Source organism: Brachypodium distachyon, chromosome 2, assembly GCF_000005505.3.
Source record: "Brachypodium distachyon strain Bd21 chromosome 2, Brachypodium_distachyon_v3.0, whole genome shotgun sequence".
Lineage (NCBI taxonomy): Eukaryota > Viridiplantae > Streptophyta > Magnoliopsida > Poales > Poaceae > Brachypodium > Brachypodium distachyon.
This window is the reverse complement of record NC_016132.3, coordinates 20,546,584-20,571,626: the sequence shown is the minus strand read 5'-3', so window position 1 is coordinate 20,571,626 and position 25,043 is coordinate 20,546,584. Positions and strand designations below refer to the sequence as shown.

General features: G+C 48.2%; 1 protein-coding gene across 1 annotated transcript; it reads right to left on the bottom strand.

The window, feature by feature from the left end:
* Nucleotides 1–22: 22 nt before the first annotated feature.
* LOC112270722 lies at nucleotides 23–7,611 on the bottom strand. Its single transcript, XM_024458782.1, has 6 exons — nucleotides 7,223–7,611; nucleotides 6,200–6,327; nucleotides 5,329–5,432; nucleotides 4,904–4,985; nucleotides 4,018–4,137; nucleotides 23–878 (listed from the first exon to the last, which is right to left on the bottom strand). The coding sequence occupies exons 1-6, from the start codon at nucleotides 7,530–7,532 to the stop codon at nucleotides 201–203; spliced, it is 1,422 nt and encodes a 473-aa protein (XP_024314550.1). The 5' UTR covers nucleotides 7,533–7,611; the 3' UTR covers nucleotides 23–200.
* Nucleotides 7,612–25,043: the final 17,432 nt, after the last annotated feature.

Here is a 25,043-nt window from a genome sequence, read left to right as displayed (position 1 = left end):
AAAAAAACAGCAATTTCTCGACTAGACAATATATTTGATTTCGAATTCCAAATCTGGGCTCATATAGAGCTACAAGCTGCATTGTTCAACCTACAACTAGTACTGAATGAACAAACTTGGCAAATAAACAGCAGTTTCGCCTCTGCGAGACCGGTGGGGGCCATGGCGAGGCAACACGGACGATTGGGCGGGAGGGACGATTAGCCGCCGAAGCCGTAGAGGGTGCGGCCCTGGCGCTTGAGGGCGTAGACGACGTCCATGGCGGTGACGGTCTTACGGCGCGCGTGCTCGGTGTAGGTGACGGCGTCGCGGATGACGTTCTCGAGGAAGATCTTGAGGACGCCGCGGGTCTCCTCGTAGATGAGCCCGGAGATGCGCTTCACGCCGCCCCTCCTCGCCAGGCGCCGGATCGCCGGCTTGGTGATGCCCTGGATGTTGTCGCGGAGGACCTTCCTGTGGCGCTTGGCGCCGCCCTTGCCGAGCCCCTTCCCTCCCTTGCCGCGGCCAGACATGGCTGCTGATCCCCTTTTGCTTCGGAGCTGCGCGAGAGAGGAGGTGGCTGGGTACTGGTGCTTGGATTTGGTGGGATTTTGGTTGAAGGGGGGAACGGGGTTTAAAAGGGAGACGAGGGGTGGGACGAGCACCGTGCCAGTCGTTCGATGCGGATGGAATGGACGGCTAAAGATGGCGATCCTGGTGTAGCTGCCGCGGATCGATGACGTCGCGAGAGACGCGGATCGGTCGATTGGAGAGAAGATCTCAAATTTCGGTCCGTGCGCGCCGTCTCGAAATTTTTGGCCGCCCCACTGCCGCCGTGTTTTTGCTTTTCCTTTCTGACAATTCGATTTCGCTCCATCGTCCTCGCGTGTCCTTTGGGTCTGTTTGATTGGTCTTAAAACTATTTTTTAGATTTTGACTTATAAGTCACAAAATCATTTAAATAGTTGTTTTTGATTTTGACTTTTTGCTTATACCATCGTCTAATAATATCAAATCAAATGTCAAAAGTCAAAACCGAAAGGACCTAATTTGGTGCTTTTGTGGCTTATAAGCCCCAAAGTCAGAAAGCAGTTTTAAATCTAACCAAACAGAGCCTTACTTGTCAAAACAAGAAAAGTTATATTAGTAGGCGAAAGTTTCGTGATAATAATTAAGTGTGAGAGTTAAGTTTTACATGATTAATTTTTAATACTTCATTCGTATCGAAATAAGTGATGTGGATTTGAAGAAATATATTTTCATACAAATCCACATCATTTAATTCGGGAGGGGATAGCATTTTATTAAAGTTTGGATTGCACGATAATTGTTGTTTTTTCCTATGTAGCGACTTTTAATAGGTTAGTTGTTTGCTAATAAGACGATCACTCAACGTGATTTTTGATAGATTTTAAATTCGGGGTCACGTGTGGCTATGTAGAGTCTATGGGTATGTTTGGTTTATGCCAGGGCCAACATTTTGGCATTACCAAATCATGGGCCAAAATTTTGGTAACTTGTGGCTGTTTGGTTTGCGGCCAGTTTGCATGCAAACTTTTTTAGCAAAATCATTGTCTTTCATTTGGTTTCAAGCCAAATAACTTGCCAAATACAATATTTGACAACATTTTAGGATCCACGTGATTCTGAAGCTGCTACTAGCTTACTGTATCTTGATAGTTGTCGTGGTGGTGTCACGACAGATGCCATAGGATGGCTTATGTTGGGACCGATGGACGAAAGAGGAACCGGACGAGGGAGGACATGTGGATCAAAGGCTAATGTTATCTTCTACGAGCCCCGCCGGGCACGCGCCTTGGTTCCCTCCGGGTGGCACCGCAGGGGACAAGACAACTTTACCTTTTCTGGCGTATGGCAACAAGTACTGCAGCCTCCGTCATTGATTCTCTTTTGGTGATTCTTTGCGCAGTCGCTTGGCACCACAACGTAAGCAGCGACTGCTTTCCCGTGATAAAGTGATGAGGACATCCCACATGTTGATACACCCGCAGCACCTACAGTCACATTACAAGAACCTATCACAAGATCTCGCGCATGCCAACTTAATTATCAGGTATTTCATTTCTTGGAACAATTCTTCACATACATGAGAATATGATGCTGCCTAAATCAGATGTGTTTGTCACACTTAGGAATGATGGACCTAGCATGGATGAGAGGGACAAGCATTGGAGCATGATCACGCATGGAAATGAAGGCAGCAAGCGTGTGAGGATTGAAGATGGCGCCGCAACGGAAGATTTCAAAACGTTGAAACCACCATAATGAGAGATGAAGACGTGGGCGAAATATAGAGCTTTTCCCTTCATATTTTCGTCCACATAATTATATGGTGCTGCGTCACCTTTTAAGTTTGGGCTAGGCCCATGTAATTTTCGTCCACATACATGGGCTGAACTTTTAGAGTCCGTATAGGTGAAGGAAAATAACTTAGAGTGGGTTTCGGCCTTCTTTCCCAAGGCTGGCCGCATACCCCTCTAGTCCTCCATATATACCCCCGTTAGGTTTTTGTTTAGACTCAGATTTTGTTTAGTTTAAGACTTAGCTATTTGCTACTCTTCGTCATAGGCACAAGTGTCAAATCGACCTTCTATACTACGCGCTTGCAGAATCCCATCAATAAAGCTTCACCTTTATTCGCAATATCTTGATTGCATCTATAATTCTTGCTTGTTCTTCGGTTGCATGCAGGGATTGATCCTTCGTGATCAGGTTGATCTAGCTCCGGCGTGGTCAATAACCTCGAAAGTTGGTGTAGCGATCGCTAAGGCGCAACGTCTCGCATGTTTGTAGCCGGTTCGTCAACGTCGACATCCACCCAAGAATCGATAGCTATCTTCTTATCGAAAGATCAGGCACCTTTACCCCTATCATAAAGATAGCGCTGCTTTACTTTGCATCATGCGATGAAGATAAGACCGTTGAGACATCTCGGCGTTAGCCGAGATCAGAGTACTCGTCCTTATCCTGCAATCACATAAGACAGGATAGATTTGCCGGCATACACTTGGTATGCCGGCTTAATATTTGTTAAACCGCGTACATGCCTGTGCCGGTTTTGCTTTCGTCATCTCGGCTAATGTGTGTCGTCCTGACTCTACCCGGGGTCATCCCCCGACAATAGTAGTAGTTTTAGATTCGGTAGAGTAATATGTATCAGTCCTGGTGTCTTGAACTGCTACTACTGTATCTTGATAGTAGTAGTTTTAGATTCGGTAGGACTAATATGTATTAGTACTAGTCTCTTGAACTGCTAATTGACTTAGTAAACAAAAATATTACGTGGGACCCACTGAGCAGAAGAAGAGATCGGCCAGCCAACTTTTTGGCGAAGGTTTCGTGCGCCCACGTTTCGCCGACGCGCGGGCGAAAATTGCACTGGCGCACCCAGGGCTAGCCGGACGGGCCAAATTCTTGGTCTCAATCCAAAGGGCGTCCAAATCTTGCTGGCGAGCCAATTATTCGGTGTGGTTGGGTTTGGTGGTAAACCAAACATCCCCATAGTGTCTTTGAATCCTTGAAATAATTCATCCTTGCAAAAATATAGATTTCAAACTGAGATTACTAAATATTTCAAGATGTAGTAGAAATGCAACAAAAAGATAAAGTTAAGAGGTTGTAACATATTGATCATATAACAGAGTTTGTTAACAAACAAATACCACAACCGCTCTATGTTGCCAGGGCAAAGTCATCTTTGAAGCCCCGTCACAACTTTTATCGTCACAACCCCTTATCAGAAATATCACACAAACCACATGGTATGCATGGTTCCTGACATTATAATTTTGAAGCATATTACTATAACGTTTCCACAAAACCAATCCGCAAAACAATTATACTTGATCCTACTCTTCGTCGTCTTCATGGTCATACGTAATTCTTCCTCTTTCTTTGGTGCTGGCGACGGATCCAGGATGTCCAGGATGTTGGCCCTCGGTGGTGGATCCAGTGGCAGCGATGTGAGGAAGCCTAGCATCATGACGACATCACCAGTCAATGGCTAGGCTTCCTCACTTGCAAGCACATTGGCGCCATGGCAACCACTTGGTTCAACGCCTTGGCCGGGTATGCCTTCTTAACGAGCGGATTGACCAGCCCATGATATCTCTTCTGGTCCTTGAACATCGGCATCACCTGCAAATACGGCATTATCACAGGTTGTAAGACGTAGATAACGTTTCTCAGTTTCCTGACACGTTCCCTTGCCTGTCAGTGCATCCCAACCATATCCTCCACAGCCAGGCTGCCGCCATCCCATAATTTCTAGTAACAAGACCTGAAATAGCTATTGTGTGAACATGACCCATAGCATCTTTCTTCGCTGCAGAATTCCTTGATTTTGATGATGAATCCTTACTCTTCTCAAAACGTTTAGATCTATGCTCCCTGCGTTTCTTTTCCTCTGGTGAAATTGCTAATGCAGTTGCGTTGGCCTAGTATTTGGTTAGACCATGCTCCTTATCACTATCACTTGAAGTGTTCCCATTTTGTATCAGACTTGAATTTTGTGCGCAAAAAAAATATCAGACTTGAATAACCACCAATATTTTGTTTATTGGTAGGCCTCTTGAGTATTTTTTTTCAAAGGTGTATGCCGAAACTGGAGAAACTTCCGGGCATTCCAGTTGTTAACCTGCAAAACATTAGCTAAATATTCTGAGGGAGCTTACTAAAAGCATAAATACAGCATACGGTAATGCATAATTTAGTATTGATAGTTTGGAAATGAAAAGCCAGAAATAACAATGTGGAAGTCCATTCCTCCTTTACGTTGACTCTTTGATGACAAGATTTTTACAAGAGCAACAGGTTATTTCTCACCGTGCTATTATTGGCCTCAAAATCACTGTGAGTGCTACATTCATCAACGTTTTGCTACAAGCTCCATTTTATCAGTAACCTTTCCCTCCAGAACAGGCTCCCACCTACTTCTCAGACGTCTTCTATGGGTAGATATTGACAAGGGGCTTGAATTGTATGCACTATTGTACAGGACCAAAAAAAACAGAAAACAAGTTATCAGAATTATAAGATTCGGCACAACAGAAACAGCAAGAAGACCTAATCTTCTCCAGTAAAATAAAGGAATACTAATTACAAGTTTACTAGTGGATGCAATCATGCAATGTTGGCAGAAATTTAGATGTGCCACCTTTAATCAGGCAACTAAACTATGCAGTCAGTTCATTAATCTCGCAAGGGTACATTTAGACGGATAAGGAAATGATTTCCAGCAATCACCTTTCTTTCCTTTATCCCATTAGGACTAACATACCATACTACGCTTTGTAGGCAGGGGGTGGGGAGTGGAAGAGAAAAACGGACCTTGCTTCAGGCTTGGTCAAAAGATTATCTGACAATGGGAACACTTGCTCAGTGTCCCAATTCTTAGTAAGAAGGGTTCCACCAGAAATAGCTTTGCTTCTGATCTGAAAATAAACACAAAGGAAAGAAACAAGGGCAACTGATATTACAGAAGATCAAACATTTTAACCATTCAAATGATGTAGAACAATCAACAAAGAAATTTAAACGAAACACAGGCATCGATGGGATGCCAGTAACTGAAGCGACTTTAACACATAATTCAAATCAGTCATTTGCTCGTGAATAGCAGCATGTGCAGTCATTGGAACATTAAACATCCAATTTGATTGAGCATATATATCCACCAATACATGCTGTATAGAACATCAACTCTGTTATGGCCTTAGGGCATGTATGATGTAAGCGCTTACTGCTTAGATGTACTTAGCAAAAGAAAACTATTTTTTTGCTGCCACCTAGGGTGTTGATGCTCGAGTAGGCATTGGTTTTTAACCTAGGGCTTCATCCTTGCAACGGTTGACATTTCTCATGGAATAATTGCAGAGCGAAAAAGGGAGAGATCTCTAAACAAAAGAAAAAAACAAAATGGATGGTGATTATGCAAGTACAATAAGATACCACCTGCATCTACTGTGGAGTTGTAAACATAAGACTTCTGGCCTTCTTTTGTTATCCTGGTTCAAAAATGATGAACCAATGCATTTCGATAGACATCAAACAAATTTAACCATGACAATCAAAATAAGTAATCAATTAAGATGTACTTTAAGTTTACACATCCCAATAACTTACTCTTGTGATAAACAGAGCCATAAGCATATCAAGTGCTAACAACTACAAAGAAGAAGAAAATAGAGGAGGAATTTACAGCATCAGGAACATGTTGAACTGCTTTGGCATCGTTCTCCGGCACAGAAACACTAACATAAGCAGGTTTCTTTGCCAAATCAGCACCTAAAATTTTCTTCTCACTCTTTGGTACGACCATAGAGAACCCTGGAGCAATTCGAGGATTCACTGGAAACTGTAGTTTGTTTTTGCTGGAAGTATCTGTTGTCAAATTTGGCTGAAGATTTTTCAGAAATATGGTTGATTGAGGAAATATTTGAGCTTAAACCTTTGGAACATACACTCTTATGTTGATCACCATGGTTGTTCACAGGTACATGATTCACATTCATAGTGTTCTGTGGGTATACTAGTGTGCCAGGTTGGCAAAGTAGTTTTCAGACAATGGTACACCATGTTCCTGATAACCATATTGGTTTTGCAACCCTAAGATCTATTGATTTTGAGGTTCCGGAACACTTGGTGCCTGTACAGTAGTAAAATCTATGTGAGAAGTGATTCTCTTCACATGATGAAAAAAATGTGAATAACATGCTGAGCCTAAAAGAATGAAGGGGACGTTGTAAAATCCAATAGGACAGCCGCACACATTTCTTGCTATTTTAGATATCATTTCACGTTCCAGCAAATTTAACACATTAGTCTACAAATAGAATCACAACAGCCCTGGTAATTGCAATTGCAACCATATCTAGAACAGCTGAATGGACCAACTTAATGCAGAAATCAAAAGGAAACTTGATCTCTGAACTAGCATCGCTAAGAAAAAATACTGAACTAAACATGGCATGGATAACCAATACTCCAAATTGTAATACACTGCAATTTCTCGATGAGTCAACATATTTGATTTCGAATTCCAAATCTGGGCCCATAAAGAGCTACAAGCTACTAACAACATCTTTCCAGCAAAAACTAATACTGAATGGATAATCTAAAAAACTAACACAGATACTGCATTTTCGCCTCCTCCGGCACTGGTGGGACGCTGGCAAGGCGACAGGGACGATGAGGCTGCAGGTAAGAAGCGCGGCACCGGCTTAGCCGCCGAAGCCGTAGAGGGTGCGGCCCTGGCGCTTGAGGGCGTAGACAACGTCCATGGCGGTGACGGTCTTGCGGCGGGCGTGCTCGGTGTAGGTAACGGCGTCGCGGATGACGTTCTCGAGGAAGATCTTGAGGACGCCGCGGGTCTCCTCGTAGATTAGCCCGGAGATGCGCTTCACGCCGCCCCTCCTCGCCAGGCGCCGGATCGCCGGCTTGGTGATGCCCTGGATGTTGTCGCGTAGCACCTTCCGGTGGCGCTTGGCGCCGCCCTTGCCGAGCCCCTTACCTCCCTTCCCTCGCCCGGACATGGCTGCTTCGGAGCTGCTCGAGAGGAGCGGAGCGGCTTGAATTGGTAGAGAGGGCTGAGAGCACTGGTGCTTGGATTTGGTGGGATTTTGGGGAAGGGGAGAACGGGGTTAAAAGGAGAACGAGAGGGGGGAGGAGCGCGGCGCGAACCGTTCGATGCGGATGGATCGGACGGTTAAGATGGCGATCCGGGGGAAGCTGGCGCGGATCGATGACGTGGCGGGAGACGCGGATCGGTGGATCGGCGGGTGGGGCTCAAATTTCGTACGGTGAGGCGCCAGATCGACACTTTTGGCACTTGCGGCCATCTTTTCGGCCTTTCCTTTACAACCCGTTTACGCAGGGGCTGTTTGGTTGCTGGCATGATCTTCGTGCCTGAAGAAAACTAGTGTCTACTTGTGTCTGAATTTGTTGTCTATATTGTCTGGTCAGGCTAGTCTGAAAGAAGAATGTTTGGTTGGTGTCCTGACCTGATAGAGTATGTGTACAATGGCGTGACGTCAGACTTCTTTTAACGATGCCACATAAGATAAAATCTGACATGAAAGAGAGATAAAAAAAGACAAAAGCATTCTCTTAATTAAGAGATAATCTCTTTACAAGAATGATAAGATAAAAATAAGGCAAATTTTTCATTATACTAGATTTTGCATTTTCTTAACATTTATTTAGTTATTTTTATTCAGCTAAGTATTAAGTTTAAGATATAACACTAAGAGATAACCCATTGTACAACACGTTTTGTTGTCTTTTCTAATTGACGTGGCACACCTAAGATAAGGCAGTCTTATCAACCATTGTACATGTCCTTACAAGACGATGCCGTTATCTTTAAGGGAATTTATTGCTCTATTTTTCTTTTTCTTGAACAGAAAACGAACCAAGAAATAAATATCAATGGAGACGTTCCAAACGTCATCATCTATTCGAGTCTTTAGAACACATCAGCGAGCAGCAAGCCCTACGGCCGGAGCAAATGGAGACGATATGCTGAACTTGCTCCGTCGGCAAGAGCAGCAAGCCGCACAACTGGAGCATGCTCCGCCGGCGATCTATCGGGCGCGAGCTCCTCTTCAGGTCCCACGATTCGTACGCGGCGGCAGCACAGCTTGTACGGAGGCTTCAAAGCGGCGGCGGCAGTAGCTCCGAGGCCGGCGATGTGGTGGCGAGTTGACCTCGAACGCCAACATGTCTTGCCCGCTGTTGTGTTCTTCCTTCCCATCTCCACCGTTTGTGCCTTCTTCCTTCTTGTTAAGTGGGATGAGCATCCCAAGCACAGCTTATGCGGAGCCAGGCCTCCGATTTTGAGCGCCTGAGCCAGGCTAATGAAGCTCGTGGGGTACTCCATATCAGGCTAGCAGTTGATCGTTCACGCACCAACCAAACAGACCTCAGGCAGGTCTCACGGATGCTCCAGGCCAGGCACGACATGCCCAGGACAAACCAAACGCTCGTAGATATTCAGCCTGAAAATTGGGAATTGGTATTAGATACCCTTCAATTCTACTGTTTGGATGGTCTGTATTGGCCATTGAAATTACCCTCCAATTCCAACTAGTACCGCCAACACTAACGAGAGCACTCGCCCAATTCAGACCCCTTCCGCTCGGATTTGGGCAGAATTCGCTCACTTCCACCGCTGCCCACGTGCAACCACTTGTACCGGTTCGTTGGCTCTAAACAGAACAAGAAAAGAGATCGAGCTTTTCCACGACACACCACCGCCTCCACCTCTGTGCAACTTCTTCTTCCTCCCCAGAAATTACCACCACCGTCCCATGAATCTCTGCAATGAGCCCCGTTGCCACGAGCCGCTGGAGCGCGCCTCTGCCTCGTTGTTCCCCGGATCCGCGGCCGTCCCCCGCCCCCGTTGGTGCCCCAACCGGATCCGGCGAGATCTGCGGCCGTTCCCAGCCCACACATCGGTGCCCCGAACGGATTCGGTGAGATCCGCCGCCGACGTCCCCAGCCCATGCGTTGCCTCCCCGATCGGATCCGGCGAGACCTGCCGTCGCCGTCGTCCCCGACCCACCTGTCGCTGCCTCAACGCATTCCCCACATCCTCTTGTTGTCGGCGCCCCGTTCTTCCCCAAATCCGGCGAGATCCGCCGCCGCCTTCGCTGGCCTCGCCCATTGCTGCATTTCCCTTCTCGTTTGTGCTATATGGATTTGTGATGGATGGAGAATTTGTGATCGATGGAGATTTTTTTTCCACTTTTTTTACAATATTGGTCGGGTTACTGTAATGAGTTTATTATTAGGATAGTTTCATGTTTTTTCTGTTTTTAAAGTGGAATATAATATAATCATTGTACAAACATGTTGTAGAATACTCAAAAACAGATTTTAGTTTACATTTCCATCGTTTGTACATCCAAACATGAATTGGAATTGGATGCCACTTTCCAATTCCAACTATCAATTGCATGCACATCCAAACAGCAGGTCAATTCCATTTCCACTCAGAATTGGAATTCCTACCCAATTCAATTCCCCTACTTGAATACATACATCCAAACAAAGCCTTAGTGCGAATTCGATTCGATTTCGCTCCGTCAAGCTCGTGTGCGCACTGCGTTGTGGCGTCAACGAGAAGTTCCATGGAGTACCATGTGACTGTTAGGCGAAGATTTTCTGACTTAACACACCTGATTTTGTGTGATTGACAAGCGGGTCAGCTTGCTCTGAGGCCTACATGTCAGGCATTCCGCATACAAAGGCATGTGCCCCAAGTCAGAGAATACGTGCCGGTGACGGTCCACTCTTATTTTATTTTCCTAGAGCAAACGAAAATATTTTGTTTTAGCTTAGTTGAAAAGGAGAATAGAGGCGAGAGAAGAAAAGCTGGTTGTAAGCTAGTAATAATAGCCAGTTGTACAACGAACTCCTGGACAGGCTGTGAGAGTGAGATCTGGGTCAACTATTAATAAAGTAATACTCCCTCCGTTCCGAAAAGGAGGGTGTCGCACCAGTGGCGCCCGGGGTACCACCGTTGCTCAACGCATGGGTCGCCTCGCTTGTTCCCCGCAAGGACGGCACCCTGGGCAGCACAGTGCAAGCTGCCCGGAAAGCCACTAGCCCGGCAGGAGCCTGGGAAGGGGGTTGCCCTGGAGCAGGACTAGCCGGACTGCGGGGGTTACCCCGGATGACACCGTGAAGATCCCCATCAGGACGCCCCTCGGGAAGGTCACTTGCCGGGGGGAGTGTCTCCTGACGTAGGTGTTTGCGTCAGGGCCGGTGCCCAGTGCAGGCAGGGTATCGATGCCACGTGGCCGCCCGGCAGGCTCCTTTTGTGTAGGGCTGGTCGGAGCTTGAAGTGTGGCACAAGTCGAGCATTAAATGCTCCGACAGGGAAGTGGTTTCCTGTCTAGTCAACCTACAGTGAGTAGCTTGCAGTGAATTTAGGGCGCGTATCGCCCTAGCTACAGTGTTTTGTACCGTGCATGCATGCCAGCGCAGCAAAGCCAAGCTGCCTAGGGTTTTTGTTCGGCGCGAGTCCAAAAGCACGTCCCCCATGCAGACCGAGGCACCTGTGGTATCCCCTTGACTATAAAAGGAGGACCGATGCCACTGGTCAGAGGGGTCGACGACTCTAGCTGGGTTACGATTCCTAGAGATTTAGTGCAAAAGTAGTAAGTAGCCACTTAGCAGAAAGGAAGAGAGCGCCCGGGGACTCCCCGGCAACCTGTAAACACTTGTTCCTTGGCTAATACACACTCAGAAGCAGGACGCAGGGTTTTACACCTCCGGGTGGCCCGAACCTGGGTAAACTTGCTTGTTCATTGCTACACTCGTCATTGGCCTTGCCGGCGATCGCCGGAGCGATCCCCATCGCGCACTGCCAAACCTAAAAGGGGGTGCCCAGCATCCCCGGTGTCTAAGCCCCGGGCTACGACATTTGGCGCGCCAGGTAGGGGGCGCGTGCGGAGAGCTCGCCAGTGACCGCCAGCGCCATCGTCTTCAGCTACATCAGCTTCGCCTTCTCCGACGACAGTACTCGTCGCTATGCCTCCTAACCAGACTGGCGACTCTCGGATCGAGCCGCGTGGTGCCCCAGCGGCGAACACGCGGTCACACGACGTGCAGTGCATGTCGCAGGATCAGGAGAACCCTGAGCCTGCCAGGGTGCAGCAACAGCAGCAGCAGCAAGTGATACTTCCTCCGCCTCCGCCGCGATCCGTTGGAGACCGGCCGAGCCTAGCCCCGCAGCCTAGCGCTAGGGCCAGTCATCGCCGGGTCGTCGCTCGTGCTCGCGAGCCGCACGTCGAGCAGCCGCGGGCCAACGACGAACCGCGTCCATCTCAGCATCCTTCTGTTGCTTACCAAGCAACTCCCTCCGGCTCGCGGGCTCGTCTGCGAGGCACCGGAGCCGTCCCAGACGGCAGCGCCAGGCAGGAGCTCGTGGTGCCTCCTGTCCGAACTAGGTCAGAAGTCCTCGTGGCGGCTTAGGCCATCATGCGCTACGAGCCGCCGCAGGGAACACCGGCGCACGAGGCGTGGACGGCGGAGCTCGCCGCCCTCCTCGCTACAACCAACCGCCGGTCAGGAGGATCGTGCGGCCAGTCTTGGGATGACACCGACCCGGTTGCGGGGTTTGGTACCGGCCCTAACCCCCAGCCGGAGCGTGGGGTGCCTGGCGGTAGCCGTCGCACGGGCGTGGAGCCCGACGACGACTCTGTCGACTCGTCATCAACCATCCTGCCTGCGGACGTGCGGGGGATGCTCGACGCCCGTCAGCAGGAGGATCTGCGCGAGCGCCTTGAGCGGCGTCGCCAACTTGCACGTGACCGCGTCAACGCCGGAGGCCAAGGCGAAGTGCTTCGGGGGGCTGACAACGGTTGCCCCGCGTTCACCCGTGAACTGCGGCAGGTGGAGTGGGCCCGCAAGTTCCGAGCCACGCCAACGCTCGGGATGTACGACGGGACCACGAACCCTAAGGATTTCCTCCTAACCTACTCGTTGGTTATGAACGCCATGGGTGCCGACGAGAAGGTTAGGGCCAACTGGTTCCCCATGGTCCTGAAAGGATCGGCGAGAACTTGGTTGCTCAACTTGCCGGCAGGATCCATCTCCTCGTGGGATGACTTGCGCGAGCATTTTGTTAGTGCGTTCCAAGGCGGCTACAAGCGCCCGGGAACCATCGCGAAGCTGCACACCGTGGTGCAGAAGCAAGGAGAGACGTTGCGGAGCTTCATCAACCGCTTCTCCAGTCTCTCGTACTCAATTTCCGAGGCGGAGGCTGCCGCCATCATCAACACCTTTGCCATCAACGTCCGTGACCCCAAGATGCGTGAGAAGCTGAACACGCACTGGATCCGGACGACGCATGAGCTCTACGCCTTGGCGCACAAGTGTGCCATGGCCGAGGTAGGGTGCTTGGCGCCCGAACTTGCAGCTAAGGCTGCCGTGAGTCCTGCTGAGGGCTCGTAGAAGAAGGGTTCCCGGTAGCGCGGCGGAACCGAGGCCTGCGAAAAAGGCCTCGTCCGCTGGCGGGTCTGGCGGCAAGCCGGGCGACGCGCCCCGCTGCCCCATCCACGCCAACGCCCATGACGGCATCACCCCGACAAACCCCTCGCAGATAAATTGGAAGACGGCGAGAAGGAAAAGAGATGTGGGGTGGAATTGCGCAACTTTGAGCTGGTACGCCGCCATGAGAGCATGGAGAAAAAGGGAGTACGGAGGCACGAACCCAGCAAGAATGAAGCAGGCAAACACCCGGAAGTTGTTGTCCTGGTGGTCGCTGCCGGCAGGGAAGATGAGCGTCTCGCCGTACTCGTTGAACGAGCTGGCGAGGGGGTCAACAGAGGGCGCATAACATCCTTCGCTAAGACCAAGGCGCATCTCTCCTGTGTAAAACTCGTCAGAATTTAGACTCTTTTGCCCCTCCGCACGCAGTAACTACACGCACGCAATCTTCTCTCACATGCACCCAGTCCACCTTTTCCATTATCTCACAGCCGTAGCAAGCCAGCAATCCATCTCCTCGTTCATGGACGCCCAAGCTCGCCATCGTCAAAATGGAGACCGAGACCGCGCGTGCCCTCACTGAGCTGTCAACAACGCTACTATACCTGAGCTGGCACTGGGCCATCAAGATCCTCAACCATCAAGGCCGCGTCGAGACAGGAGGCCCAATACGAAGTACCCGACCCAGCTATGGACCTGAAGTCTACTTATATGTTGTCATCTCCTTCGTTTAGACTTGGCTAGTTGGATACGGCGGTTGCCGTCAGACTCAGATCCCCAATTCTCTTTATGAACATGTTGTAAGCGGATTCCCCAACCCAAATCGCAGCAATTCCGTGAGTAATCGAATCCGTAGAGAAGAGTCGCTAATATTTCTGTTATCAGAGCCCTCGATGGAGCCCTACCATCATCCCCACGCTACCCGCTACCAACAAGCTCTACAACGCCACCGCGAGTTGGTGATGGCGAGCCTCTCGGAGGAAGGGCAAGCAATTCTGGAGAAGGTCTAGGCGATGCGACCACGAGTGCGTCGCAGGAGGCCGTTGCCAAGCAGCATTTGGAACTGGAGGCGCAGCTCGTCTCCACCATCGGCGTCGCGATGAAGGATTCGGTACAGGCGGCCATCCGCGACATGTGTGCCTCTACCGATGGTGCGGAACTCGAGCTCCGCCAAGAGCTCGATGAACTGTGCCAAGCTGTGAATCTCGGCTACGAGGACGCTACCCCACACCCACCGGCTAAGCACGCACGTCCAGCCGAATCCGGCCCCGATGGGCACCGTACTGCATCGATTACACGGGGGACGGATCGTCTAGCCTTCGGGCTGTATGTTCCGCCTCCGGCAAGAGGTATCAGTGATCCTGGCCAATCTCCTAGCCCTGCTATTAACTTCCACCCCAGATTCAATCGGTGTTCTGCGTCGCCAAGCTCTGGGAAAATGCCCTTCGTGGATTTTCCCAAGTTTTCCGGCGAGAACCCGAAATTATGGCAAACTCGCTGTGAGGATTACTTTTTCATGTATGAGACGGATCCCAATATGTGGATTTCATCTACTGCTATGCAATTTGAGGGGGCAGCATTGCGTTGGTTGCAGTCAGTCCAATGCAAGATTAAGGGGGTCTCATGGGGTGAATTCTTTGAGTTGGTGTTGCAGCGCTTTGGCCGCAATCAATACCAATCTCTGATTTGCCGCCTCTATCGCCTAGTTCAAACTAGTCCAGTAGATGAGTATATAGAACAATTCAGTGAACTGGTCGATCAATTAACTGCTTATGAAAATGTTCCTGATCCCCTTCATTATACCACTAGATTCATAGATGGGCTTAAACTTCCTGTTAGAGTTCATGTTGCTATTCAGCGTCCCATGGATCTCGATACTACGTATATTTTGGCTTCTTTACAGGAAGAGGTGGTGATGGAACTACTCCTATTAACACTCCAGTGAACACTCGCAAGGCACATCCACTGCCCCTTCCTCCTGCCAAGTTCTCTGCAATCACGCCAGGAGATAAGGCCACTGATGCAGCGAAGCCAGTGTAGTCTTCCTATGGCAAGCTTGCAGCTCTCAAGGCTTACAAGCGTGCAAAGGGTCTTTGCCTCACTTGTGGAGAACGTTATTCAAGGGACCATCAGTGCAAGGCTACGGTCTCATTACATGTTGTGCAGGAAATGGTCCATTACTTATCCTCTGAGATGGAAGACCTGGGCAAGGAAGAACCTACTGAAGAGGAGGAATTGATGATGTTGTCTCTGGAAGCTACTCAACCTCAGCCATCTCATGCCATTCAGTTGACTTGCACTGTCCAAGGCCAATAGGCTTTATTCCTTATTGACTCAAGTAGCACAACTTCCTTCCTCAGTACTCACACTGTTGTTGTCCTGCCAGGAGTTCAGCAACTTCAGACACCTTTGTCTGTGAAGATTGCTGGTGGTGGCCATCTACCTTGTACTGATTGGCTGCCATCCTGCACATGGAAATGCCAAGGGCATGATTTCAGTAAATGCTTTCAAGATTATTTCCCTCAAGTGTTATGATGGAATCTTGGGTATGGATTGGCTGGCTGCACACAACCCTATGCAAGTTGATTGGAATAAAAAATGGCTGGCATTTGACAGAGGTGGAATTTCTGTCAGTTTACAAGGGTTCTGCCTAATCATTTTGAGTGCACAGTGGTAGAATTGCAGCTCCTGCAAACACTTCCTTCTGAACCTCTGTCTCCACAACTGCAACAATTGTTGACTGACTTTCAAGCAGTCTTTGCTGAACCCGACGATCTGCCTCCAAGGATAGGTTGTGACCACCAGATTCCCTTACTCGAAGGAGCTCAACCTGTCCATATTCGTCCATATAGACACTCCCCTGAACTGAAAGATGAGATAGAAAGGCAAGTTGCTACTATGTTGGCCAGTGGAGTTATTAGGCCCAGCAATAGTGCTTTTGCGTCCCCCATCATCATGGTCAAGAAGAAGGATACCACCTGGAGATTGTGTGTGGATTATCGGTATCTTAATGCCCTCACAGTGAAGACCAAATATCCTTTGCCCGTTATCGATGAACTACTTGATGAGTTACAAGGGGCTAGCTGGTTTTCCAAGCTCGATCTTTGCGCCGATTACCACCAAATTCGGTTGGCTCTGGGTGAAGAATACAAAACTGCCTTTCATACTCACCATGGTCATTATGAGTTCTTGGTGATGGCTTTTGGATTGACTGGAGCTCCTGCCACCTTTCAAAATGCCATGAATCTGACATTGGCACCTGTCTTGTGCAAGTGTGCTCTAGTCTTCTTTCACGACATTCTGGTATACAGTCCTACTAAGGAGCAGCATCTGGTGGATCTTCATGAGGTGCTTCAGTTGCTTGAGCAGTACCAGTGGAAAGTGAAGGCCTCCAAGTGTTCCTTTGGCCAACGGCAGATTGATTACCTTGGCCATGTGATAAGTGGAGCTAGCGTATCAACTGACCCTGCCAAGATTAAGGACGTTCTTGAGTGGCCTTAACCCAGTAACCTCAAGGAGCTGCGAGGATTTCTCGGCCTCACCGGCTACTACAGGAAGTTCGTGCGGCATTATGGTGTCTTGAGCAGGCCACTGACTCAGTTACTTCAGAAACATATACCCTTTGTGTGGACTTCTAAAACTGACACTGCTTTCCTTGCTCTGAAGAAAGCTTTGACGACAGCCCCTGTTTTGGCACTGCCAAATTTCAGCCGTCAGTTTGTTATTGAGTCTGACGCATGTGATTCAGGCGTCGACGCAATTCTCCTTCAGAATGAACACCCCCTGGCCTTTGTCAGTCGTCCTCTTGGGCCTCGCACCCGTGGTCTCTCAACGTATGAGAAGGAATACTTGGCCATCCTATTAGCTGTGGAGCAATGGCGCAGCTATCTTCAGCATGGTGAGTTCTTGTTGTGTACAGATCATAGTAGCTTGGTACACTTAAGTGATCAGCGCCTACACACACCTTGCAGCAGAAGGTGTATCGCAAAGGAGTGGATAATCGTGCTGCAGATGCCTTGTCCCGACGCCCACATCCTGAACCTGGGATCCTGGCGTTGTCGACAGCCCAGCCTGTCTGGCTTCAAGAGGTCTTGTCTGCTTACCAGCAGGACACTTGTGCTACTGCCTTGCTGCAACAACTCTCGTTACAGTCCTTATCAGCTCACGGATGGCTTGATTCGTTACAAAGGACGCATTTGGTTACCTGCCAATCAACCTCCCAGATTAGGCAGGCTTTTCAATCCAGTCCCACTGGAGGGCACTCTGGGTTTCCTGTTACCTTACGTCGCCTTAAGCAGTTGTTCCATTGGCATGGTATGAAGCAGATGGTCCGTGTTTTTGTCCAAGAATGTCAGATTTGCCAGCAAGCAAAGCCTGACCGCGCTCTCTATCCTGGCTTGCTCCAACCCTTCGAAGTACCAACTCAGGCTTGGCAAATCGTTACAATCGACTTCATTGAAGGTTTACCCACCTCCCATCGTTTCAATTGCATCCTGGTGGTGGTGGATAAATTCTCTCGATATGCACATTTCATTGGACTATCTCATCCTTTTACGGCAAGTATAGTGGCACAAGCTTATATGGACCAGGTATTTCGCTTACACGGCATGCCTCAAGCAATTGTCTCTGATCGTGATCGGATTTTCATGAGTTTGTTTTGGCAACATCTTTTTCGTCTTGCTGGCACGGAGTTGCGCATGAGCTCTTCTTACCAACCTCAGTCTGACGGCCAGACCGAGCGTGTGAACCAGTGTGTTGAGGCTTATCTTCGTTGCTTCTGCCATGCCTGTCCTTCTCATTGGTCTTCTTGGCTGTCCTTGGCAGAGTACTGGTACAATACGAGTGTCCATTCAGCACTGGGCAAATCTCCCTTTGAAGTTCTTTATGGCCACTCTCCTCACCAATTTGGTTTGTCCCCGGATGATGCTTGCCCGGTCTCCAATCTGAATACCTGGCTAGATGAACGTGAGTTGATGATTCGACTGTTACGCCAGCATCTGGACCGAGTTCGTCAGAGGATGAAATCTCAAGCTGACTAGAAGTGCAGTGAACGCTCTTTCAACATTGGTGACAAGGCTTATCTGAAGCTGCAGCCTTATGTGCAGTCTTCTGTTGCTGTTCGTGGTAATTACAAGCTCTTATTCAAGTTTTATGGACTTATGAAGTGCTTGGTAAGGTGGGCGAAGTTTCTTATCGCCTGGACTTGCCTGCTGGTTGCAAGATCCATCAAGTCATTCATGTGTCTCAACTAAAGAAGGCCCTCGGTCCTCAGGTACAAGTTCAGCCTCAACTTCCATCCCCTGATGACTTACTGCAGTTCCCTCTGCGTGTGCTTCAGTATCGTTTGCAGCCTCGAGGTTCCATGTCTATCTCTCAAGGGTTGATCCAGTGATCCACCTTCCTGCTGAATTGGCTACATGGGAGAATCTTGAAGAGCAGAAGCAAAACTTTCCACGAGTGCTGGCCTGGGGGCCAGCTGGCTTTCAAGGAAGGGGGAATGTCAACAGTGCTACTGTACCTGAGCTGGCACTGGGCCATCAAGATCCTCAACCATCAAGGCCGCATCGATACAGGAGGCCCAATACGAAGTACCCGGCCCAGCTATGGACCTAAAGTCTACTTATATGCTGTCATCTCCTTCGTTTAGACTTGGCTAGTTGGATACGGCGGTTGCTGTCAGACTCAGATCCCCAATTCTTTGTATGAACATGCTGTAAGCGAATTCCCCAACCCAAATCGCAGCAATTCCACGAGTAATCGAATCGGTAGAGAAGAGTCGCTAACATGAGCCTGCGTGGCCCGTCGTCGTGCCTGCCGTGCGGCTCACCGAGTCCACCTACGCACTTGTCTTCTTCGGTTCTTCCTCGGCGTGGTCGGAGCTCTTCGACGCTGCGCAGACGGAGAGCTGTGCGCGGCAAGCCACCTGCAGACGGAGAGCTGTGCGTCGGCAGCGCGGGAGGCTGTCGCCTAGACCGCAGATGGAGCTCGTTCACCGTCCAGTAGGCTCGTACGTCGGCGCGCTCGCTGCACGTCTGCAGGGCCGAGCTAGCAGGCCCTTCCATGTCGGCCATGGCTGCTCTACGAGTTGACGACAAGCGGAACGAGGGCAGCCTCTGTTGAAAAGCTAGGTAATTTCGATGAATATTTAATCTAGAAAAATAATGTGTAAAACATGTAGCATATTATATCATGCAAACTAGACAAATTAAATAGCAAGGCATAGCAATAAAAATCATCTAATTTCACGGCATGAATAATAAAACTACTAATCAAAATCAACAAGAAAGAGCAGATTACGTACGGTGTTGTACTCTTTTCTTGTGTTTGTTTGTTGAGGTCGGTGACGAGTCCGGCGGCGTCGATGTTCATGCCGGCAGCAGCAGCAGCCTTGACTACCTCCTGGGCAGCGGCCAGCGCCTGCGCTTGCGCCTGTGCAGGAGCAGCTGCCTGGGCTTGGAGTTGGGCAGCCTGCTGTTGTGCTTGGAGTTGGGCAGCCTGCTGCTGCGGAGTTAGAGCGGCAGCCTGAGCCGCGGGATCTCCGAGGTCGCCCGCCATTGGTGATGAAGATGCTTACGAAACAGGGACGTGAAGAAGCGAGCAGTCGCATGAGAACGCTCCCCAAAAACCTTATCGACCGTCTTCTGGGTAGGATCTCGAAGGTCAGGGTTCCGGAGGCCTTCTCTCCCGACGATCTGTGCACGCAGTCGACAGGATGGAGTAGGAGTTGGCGGCGAACAGCGAGATTGGATTGTGGGCGTGACGGCTAGGGTTGTGGCGTGGTACGTCCGGAGGCCGCGGTCGTCTTATTATATAGGCACAGAGGCGGATTTCGGTTCGGTTTAGGAAACCAAAACCGACTCCGCAATTATCGGGATTTGTTACCCTGCACTGCCCGCAACGCACCCACCCGGCACGGCTCGAACTCGAAATCGATCCACGAAACGCGGCGCGCGCGTGTCGTGACGAGGCGAGGCGAGGCGAGCGGAGGAGGAGGAGCGCGCGTGGGGATTTCCATTGCTCACTTGCTTAAGAGGTGAAACCAACATACCTTATATATTGGTCCAACTCCCCCTAAGTTAGCAAGGTGGGACTATTCCCACTTCCTCATCCCACTCCATGAATGGGATTTTCAGATTTTCCAGAAATTAATTTCAGATTGGGCCTTGGGCCTAACCCAAAATTCCAACAATCCCCCACAATATCTCATAAGCACATAAAATTGACATTGATCCAAAAATCTGTTTTTGATATACCAGCGTTTCAGTGGAGACTGGTTAAGGTTGAACATCCACCTAAACAAATAGCTTCACTCACGCACAACTGTACAATGGACAAACCTTGAATTGTCAGTTTTCTGTGTTAGAGCTTCACTAAATTGCTGTCTTGTACTGGGCTGCCGAATGCTACCCCGCGGTGTGGAGCATATAAGTCATTCTGCAGGCCTTTTCATGAGCTTACTAGAGACCACCCAAATCTTATAGACTGCGACCAACAGTCAGGCTCATATAGGTGTGTTCTTTAGAGACTACTCTGTAGGACAGTATCTCCCTTGCAAATTAATGCAACGCGTTAGAACACATTAAGTTAAACGACCTACCATACAGTACACGAGAGTAATGCATCGTCAACGGAGTGGGATAAAGAATGTACACTCTCCTCGGTTATCTAATGACTTGTTTCCCAGGTCCTAATTCACGGGATCTCCGATCACATAGCTTGGTTTAGCGCCATGGTAACTCACGTGGGTCGCAACCCCATCTCTCTTGGTGCAGATTTTATCACATTCCTTGATAGACCCTTTGTAAAGGGATCTGCCAGATTTTTAGCTGTTGGGATATATCCCAATGCTATTATTCCGGAATTTCTCCTTGCTCTGACAAATTTCAGACGTCTCCTGATGTGTCTTGATGACTTCATGTTATATTTAGAAATGTTCACTTTGACTATCACAGTTTGATTGTCACAGTTCATAAGAATCGCCGGTATTGGTTTTTCAACAATCGGCAAGTTCATCAAGAGCTCACGAAGCCAGTCGGCCTCAACCGTGGATGTATCTAATGCTGAAAGTTCTGCTTCCATTATTGATCTGGTTAAGATCATTTGCTTGCAAGACTTCCATGAAACAGTGCCCCTCCGAGTGTGAACACATATCCACTCGTGGCCTTTAGCTCATCAACATCATATATCCAGTCTGAATCACTATAACCCTCAAGTACCTTGGGGTACCCAGTATAGTTTATACCATAGCTCATTGTGCCCTTTAGATAGCGCATGACCCTCTCAAGTGCACTCCAATGATCATCTCCCGGATTCTTATTGAACCGACTCAGTTTGCTCACAGCAAAAGAGATGTCAGGTCTAGTTGCGCTAGCCAAATACATGAGCGAACCAATAATCTGAGAATATTTCAGTTGGTCTCTTCCAATTCTGTGATTCTTTCGAAGCAAAACACTTGGATCATAAGGAATTGGAGAAGATTTATAATCAGCATAGCCGAAATGACTCAAGATCTTTTCCACATAGTGAGATTGCAACAAAGTGATCTCACCATTGTCGCCTCTCACGAGCTTGACGTTCAGAATAACATCAGCTACACCAAGGTCTTTCATGTCAAAGCACTTCGACAAGAAAGTCTTAACCTCTTCAATCACTTTGAGATTAGTCCCAAATATTAGTATGTCATCGACATACAAACGAAGTATAACTCCCTCACCCCCACCATGGCGGTAATATACACATTTGTCAGCTTCGTTTACAACAAAGCTGGCAGATGTTAAAGTTTTGTCAAACTTCTCATGCCATTGCTTAGGAGCTTGTTTCAGGCCATATAGAGACTTTAATAACTTACACACTTTGCCTTCATGACCCTTTATTACAAATCCATCTGGCTGGTTCATGTAAATTTCCTCGTCTAACTCTCCGTTAAGCAAAACTGTCTTAACATCCATTTGATGGACGATCAGACCATATGACGTAGCCAGTGATAGTAATACTCTGATTGTGGTCAATCGAGCTATAGGTGAGTAAGTATCAAAGAAATCTTCACCTTCTTTCTAGGTAAAATCCTTGGCCACAAGCCGCGCCTTGTACTTCTCAATAGTACCATCAGGCCTAAGATTTTTCTTGAATATCCACTTGCATCCTACAGGTTTGCACCCGTACGGACGGTCAACGACCTCCCAAGTATCATTAGCCATGATAGGATCCATCTCACTTCGAATGGCTTCCTTCCAATCGTCTGCATCCGGAGATGCAAAGGCCTCATTAATGGTTTTAGGGGTGTCATCCACAAGGTACACAATAAAATCATCACCAAACGATTTAGCAATCCTTTGTCGCTTACCCCTAATAGGGGCTTCATTGTTATACTTCTCAGAAATCTCATCAAGTGTTTGTTCAAGATTTCCACTGGGATGGCGGGTTCAGGAGCTACACCATGATCCTGATGTTCCTCTGAACTGACGGGTTCAGGAGCTACACCATGATCCTGATGTTCCTCTGAACTGACGGGTACATCATGATCCTCTCTAGATGTGCTATGCATATCTCTCATGGGAAATATGTTCTCAAAGAATGTAGCATCATTGGACTCAATAATTGTACCGACGCTCATGTCAGGTACTCCAGAATTTACAACCAAGAATCTATAGTCAACACTCCGAGTGCGTAGCCAAGAAAGACACAATCAACGGTTTTTGGTCCAAGCTTACGTTTCTTGGTAATTGGCACATTGACTTTCGCTAAACAACCCCGAGTCCGTAAGTAAGAAAGTGTGAGTCTCTTCTTTTCGCATAGCTCGTATGGGGTGACTTCTTTATCTTTTGTGGGAACACGATTTAGGACATGACACGAAGTCAATAGCGCCTCCCCCCACCATGCCTTGGATAAACCAGCAGTGTCTAACATGGCGTTGACCAAGTCAGTCAGCGTGCGGTTTTTCTTCTCAGCAACCCCGTTTGACTCGGGCGAATAGGGAGGCGTCCTCTCATGGACTATGCCATGTTCCTCACAAAATGAATTAAACTCACTGGAGAAATATTCTCCACCGCGGTCAGACCGCAAACGTTTAATTTTCTTCTCAAATTGATTCTTGACTTCAGCTTTATAGATGTTAAAATAATGCAATGGTTCATCCTTTGATTTTAATAAATACACATAACAGAATCTAGTCGCGTCATCAATGAAACTCATAAAGTAACGTTTTCCACGTTTGGTTAATACACTGTTCATCTCACAAAGATCAGAATGTATGAGCTCTAACGGTGCTAGTTTTCTCTCCTTAGCAGCCTTGTGAGGCTTGCGAGGCTGCTTCGCTTGCACACAAGCTTGGCACTTCGAACCTTTAGCCACAGTGATTTTAGGGATTAAACTCAGATTTGCTAATCGCGTAATGCAACCAAAATTAATGTGACAAAGTCATGAATGCCAAACATTATACTCATTATTAATAGAATTGACACCGTTCACGCCTTATTACAAAAATCTAAAAGGGATAAGCGGAACAAGCCTCCGCACTCATAACCTTTACCAATAAATTGTTCATACTTAGACACAATAACTTTATTGGACTCAAACACTAACTTAAATCCGTCCTTCCAAACGAGGGATCCACTAACAAGATTCTTCTAAATGGAGGGCACATGCTGCACGATCTTTCCCGAACTAAACTTCATATCCATCGAGCCAACACCATGAATAGAAGCATGGGCGCCGTTCGCCATCATCACTGAGGAGCTGATGGCCTGATATGAAGAAAACAAGGAAATGTCAGCACACACATGAATAGTTGTACTTGTATCGACCCACCAATCGGTGGACTGACATACAGAAAATACAGTAAATAAATTACCATACCCGCCTGCATCTTCATTGTTGCCAATGGTCAAATTAGCAAACTTTTGCCAAATCTGTCCTCCTTTGCGCTCCTTGCAGTTACTCTCCCAGTGGCCGAGTCCTCCGCACACAAAGCAAGGATTCTTGTCCTTGTTCCCTTCTTTCTTCTTCTTCTTGAAAGTGGTAGTGTTCTTTGGACCAGCATTGTTGAATGCCTTTCCCTTTCCCTTCTTGTTACTGTTGTTGTGGTTGTTCCTCTGAACCATGTTGGCAGTGGACGTACCCTCTTGTGTGTTGCCTTTGGGGCCAGCATCTTTTGCTCTCGCCTTCTCCTCAACATCAAGAGTCCGAATCAGGTTCTCCACAGAGATTTCTTCTCTCTTGTGTTTTAGTGAAGTAGAAAAGTTCCTCCCGAGGGAGGAAGCTTGGCGATGATGCCCCGGCGACAAACTTGTCGGGTAGTTGACACTTGAATTGCTCAAGTTCCTTAGCCATAGTCGATAACTCATGAGCTTGTTCCACTACAGATCGGTTTGCAACCATCTTATAGTCAAAGAACTGCTACATGACGTACAGCTCACTGCCAGCGTCAGATGTGCCAAACTTAACAATGACCGCATCCCACAACTCTTTGGCATCATGATAGTGCAGATAAGCATCAACGAGCTTATCTCCCAGCACACTACAGATCGCAGCGACGACTACAACACAAGCCTCAACATACAACTTCTGAGGAGCAATTGTTTGAGTCTTCCCGTGTTGTACCGCCCACCGAGCGCCCATAGCCACGAGCCACATATGACATTTATACTGCCACCTCTTAAAGTGCAGTCCAGTAAACACAGGTGGTTTCAATGCGACAGCAAATTGAGACATCAAAAATTGCCTACACGAATAAGGTTTTTGGATTGTTGAAAAATTAGGTAATTTCGATGAATATTTAATCCAAAAAACAATGTGTAGAACATGTAGCATCATGCAAACTAGACAAATTAAATAGCAACGCACAACAATAAAACTCATTTAATTTCACGGCATGAATAATAGAACTACTAATCAAAATCAACAAGAAAGAGCAGATTATGTACGGTGATGTACTCTTTTCTTGTGTTTGTTTGTTGAGGTCGGTGACGTGTCCGGCGGCGTCGATGTTCCCGCCGGCAGCAGCAGCAGCCTTGACTACCTCTTGGGCAGCAGCCAGTGCCTGCGCTTGC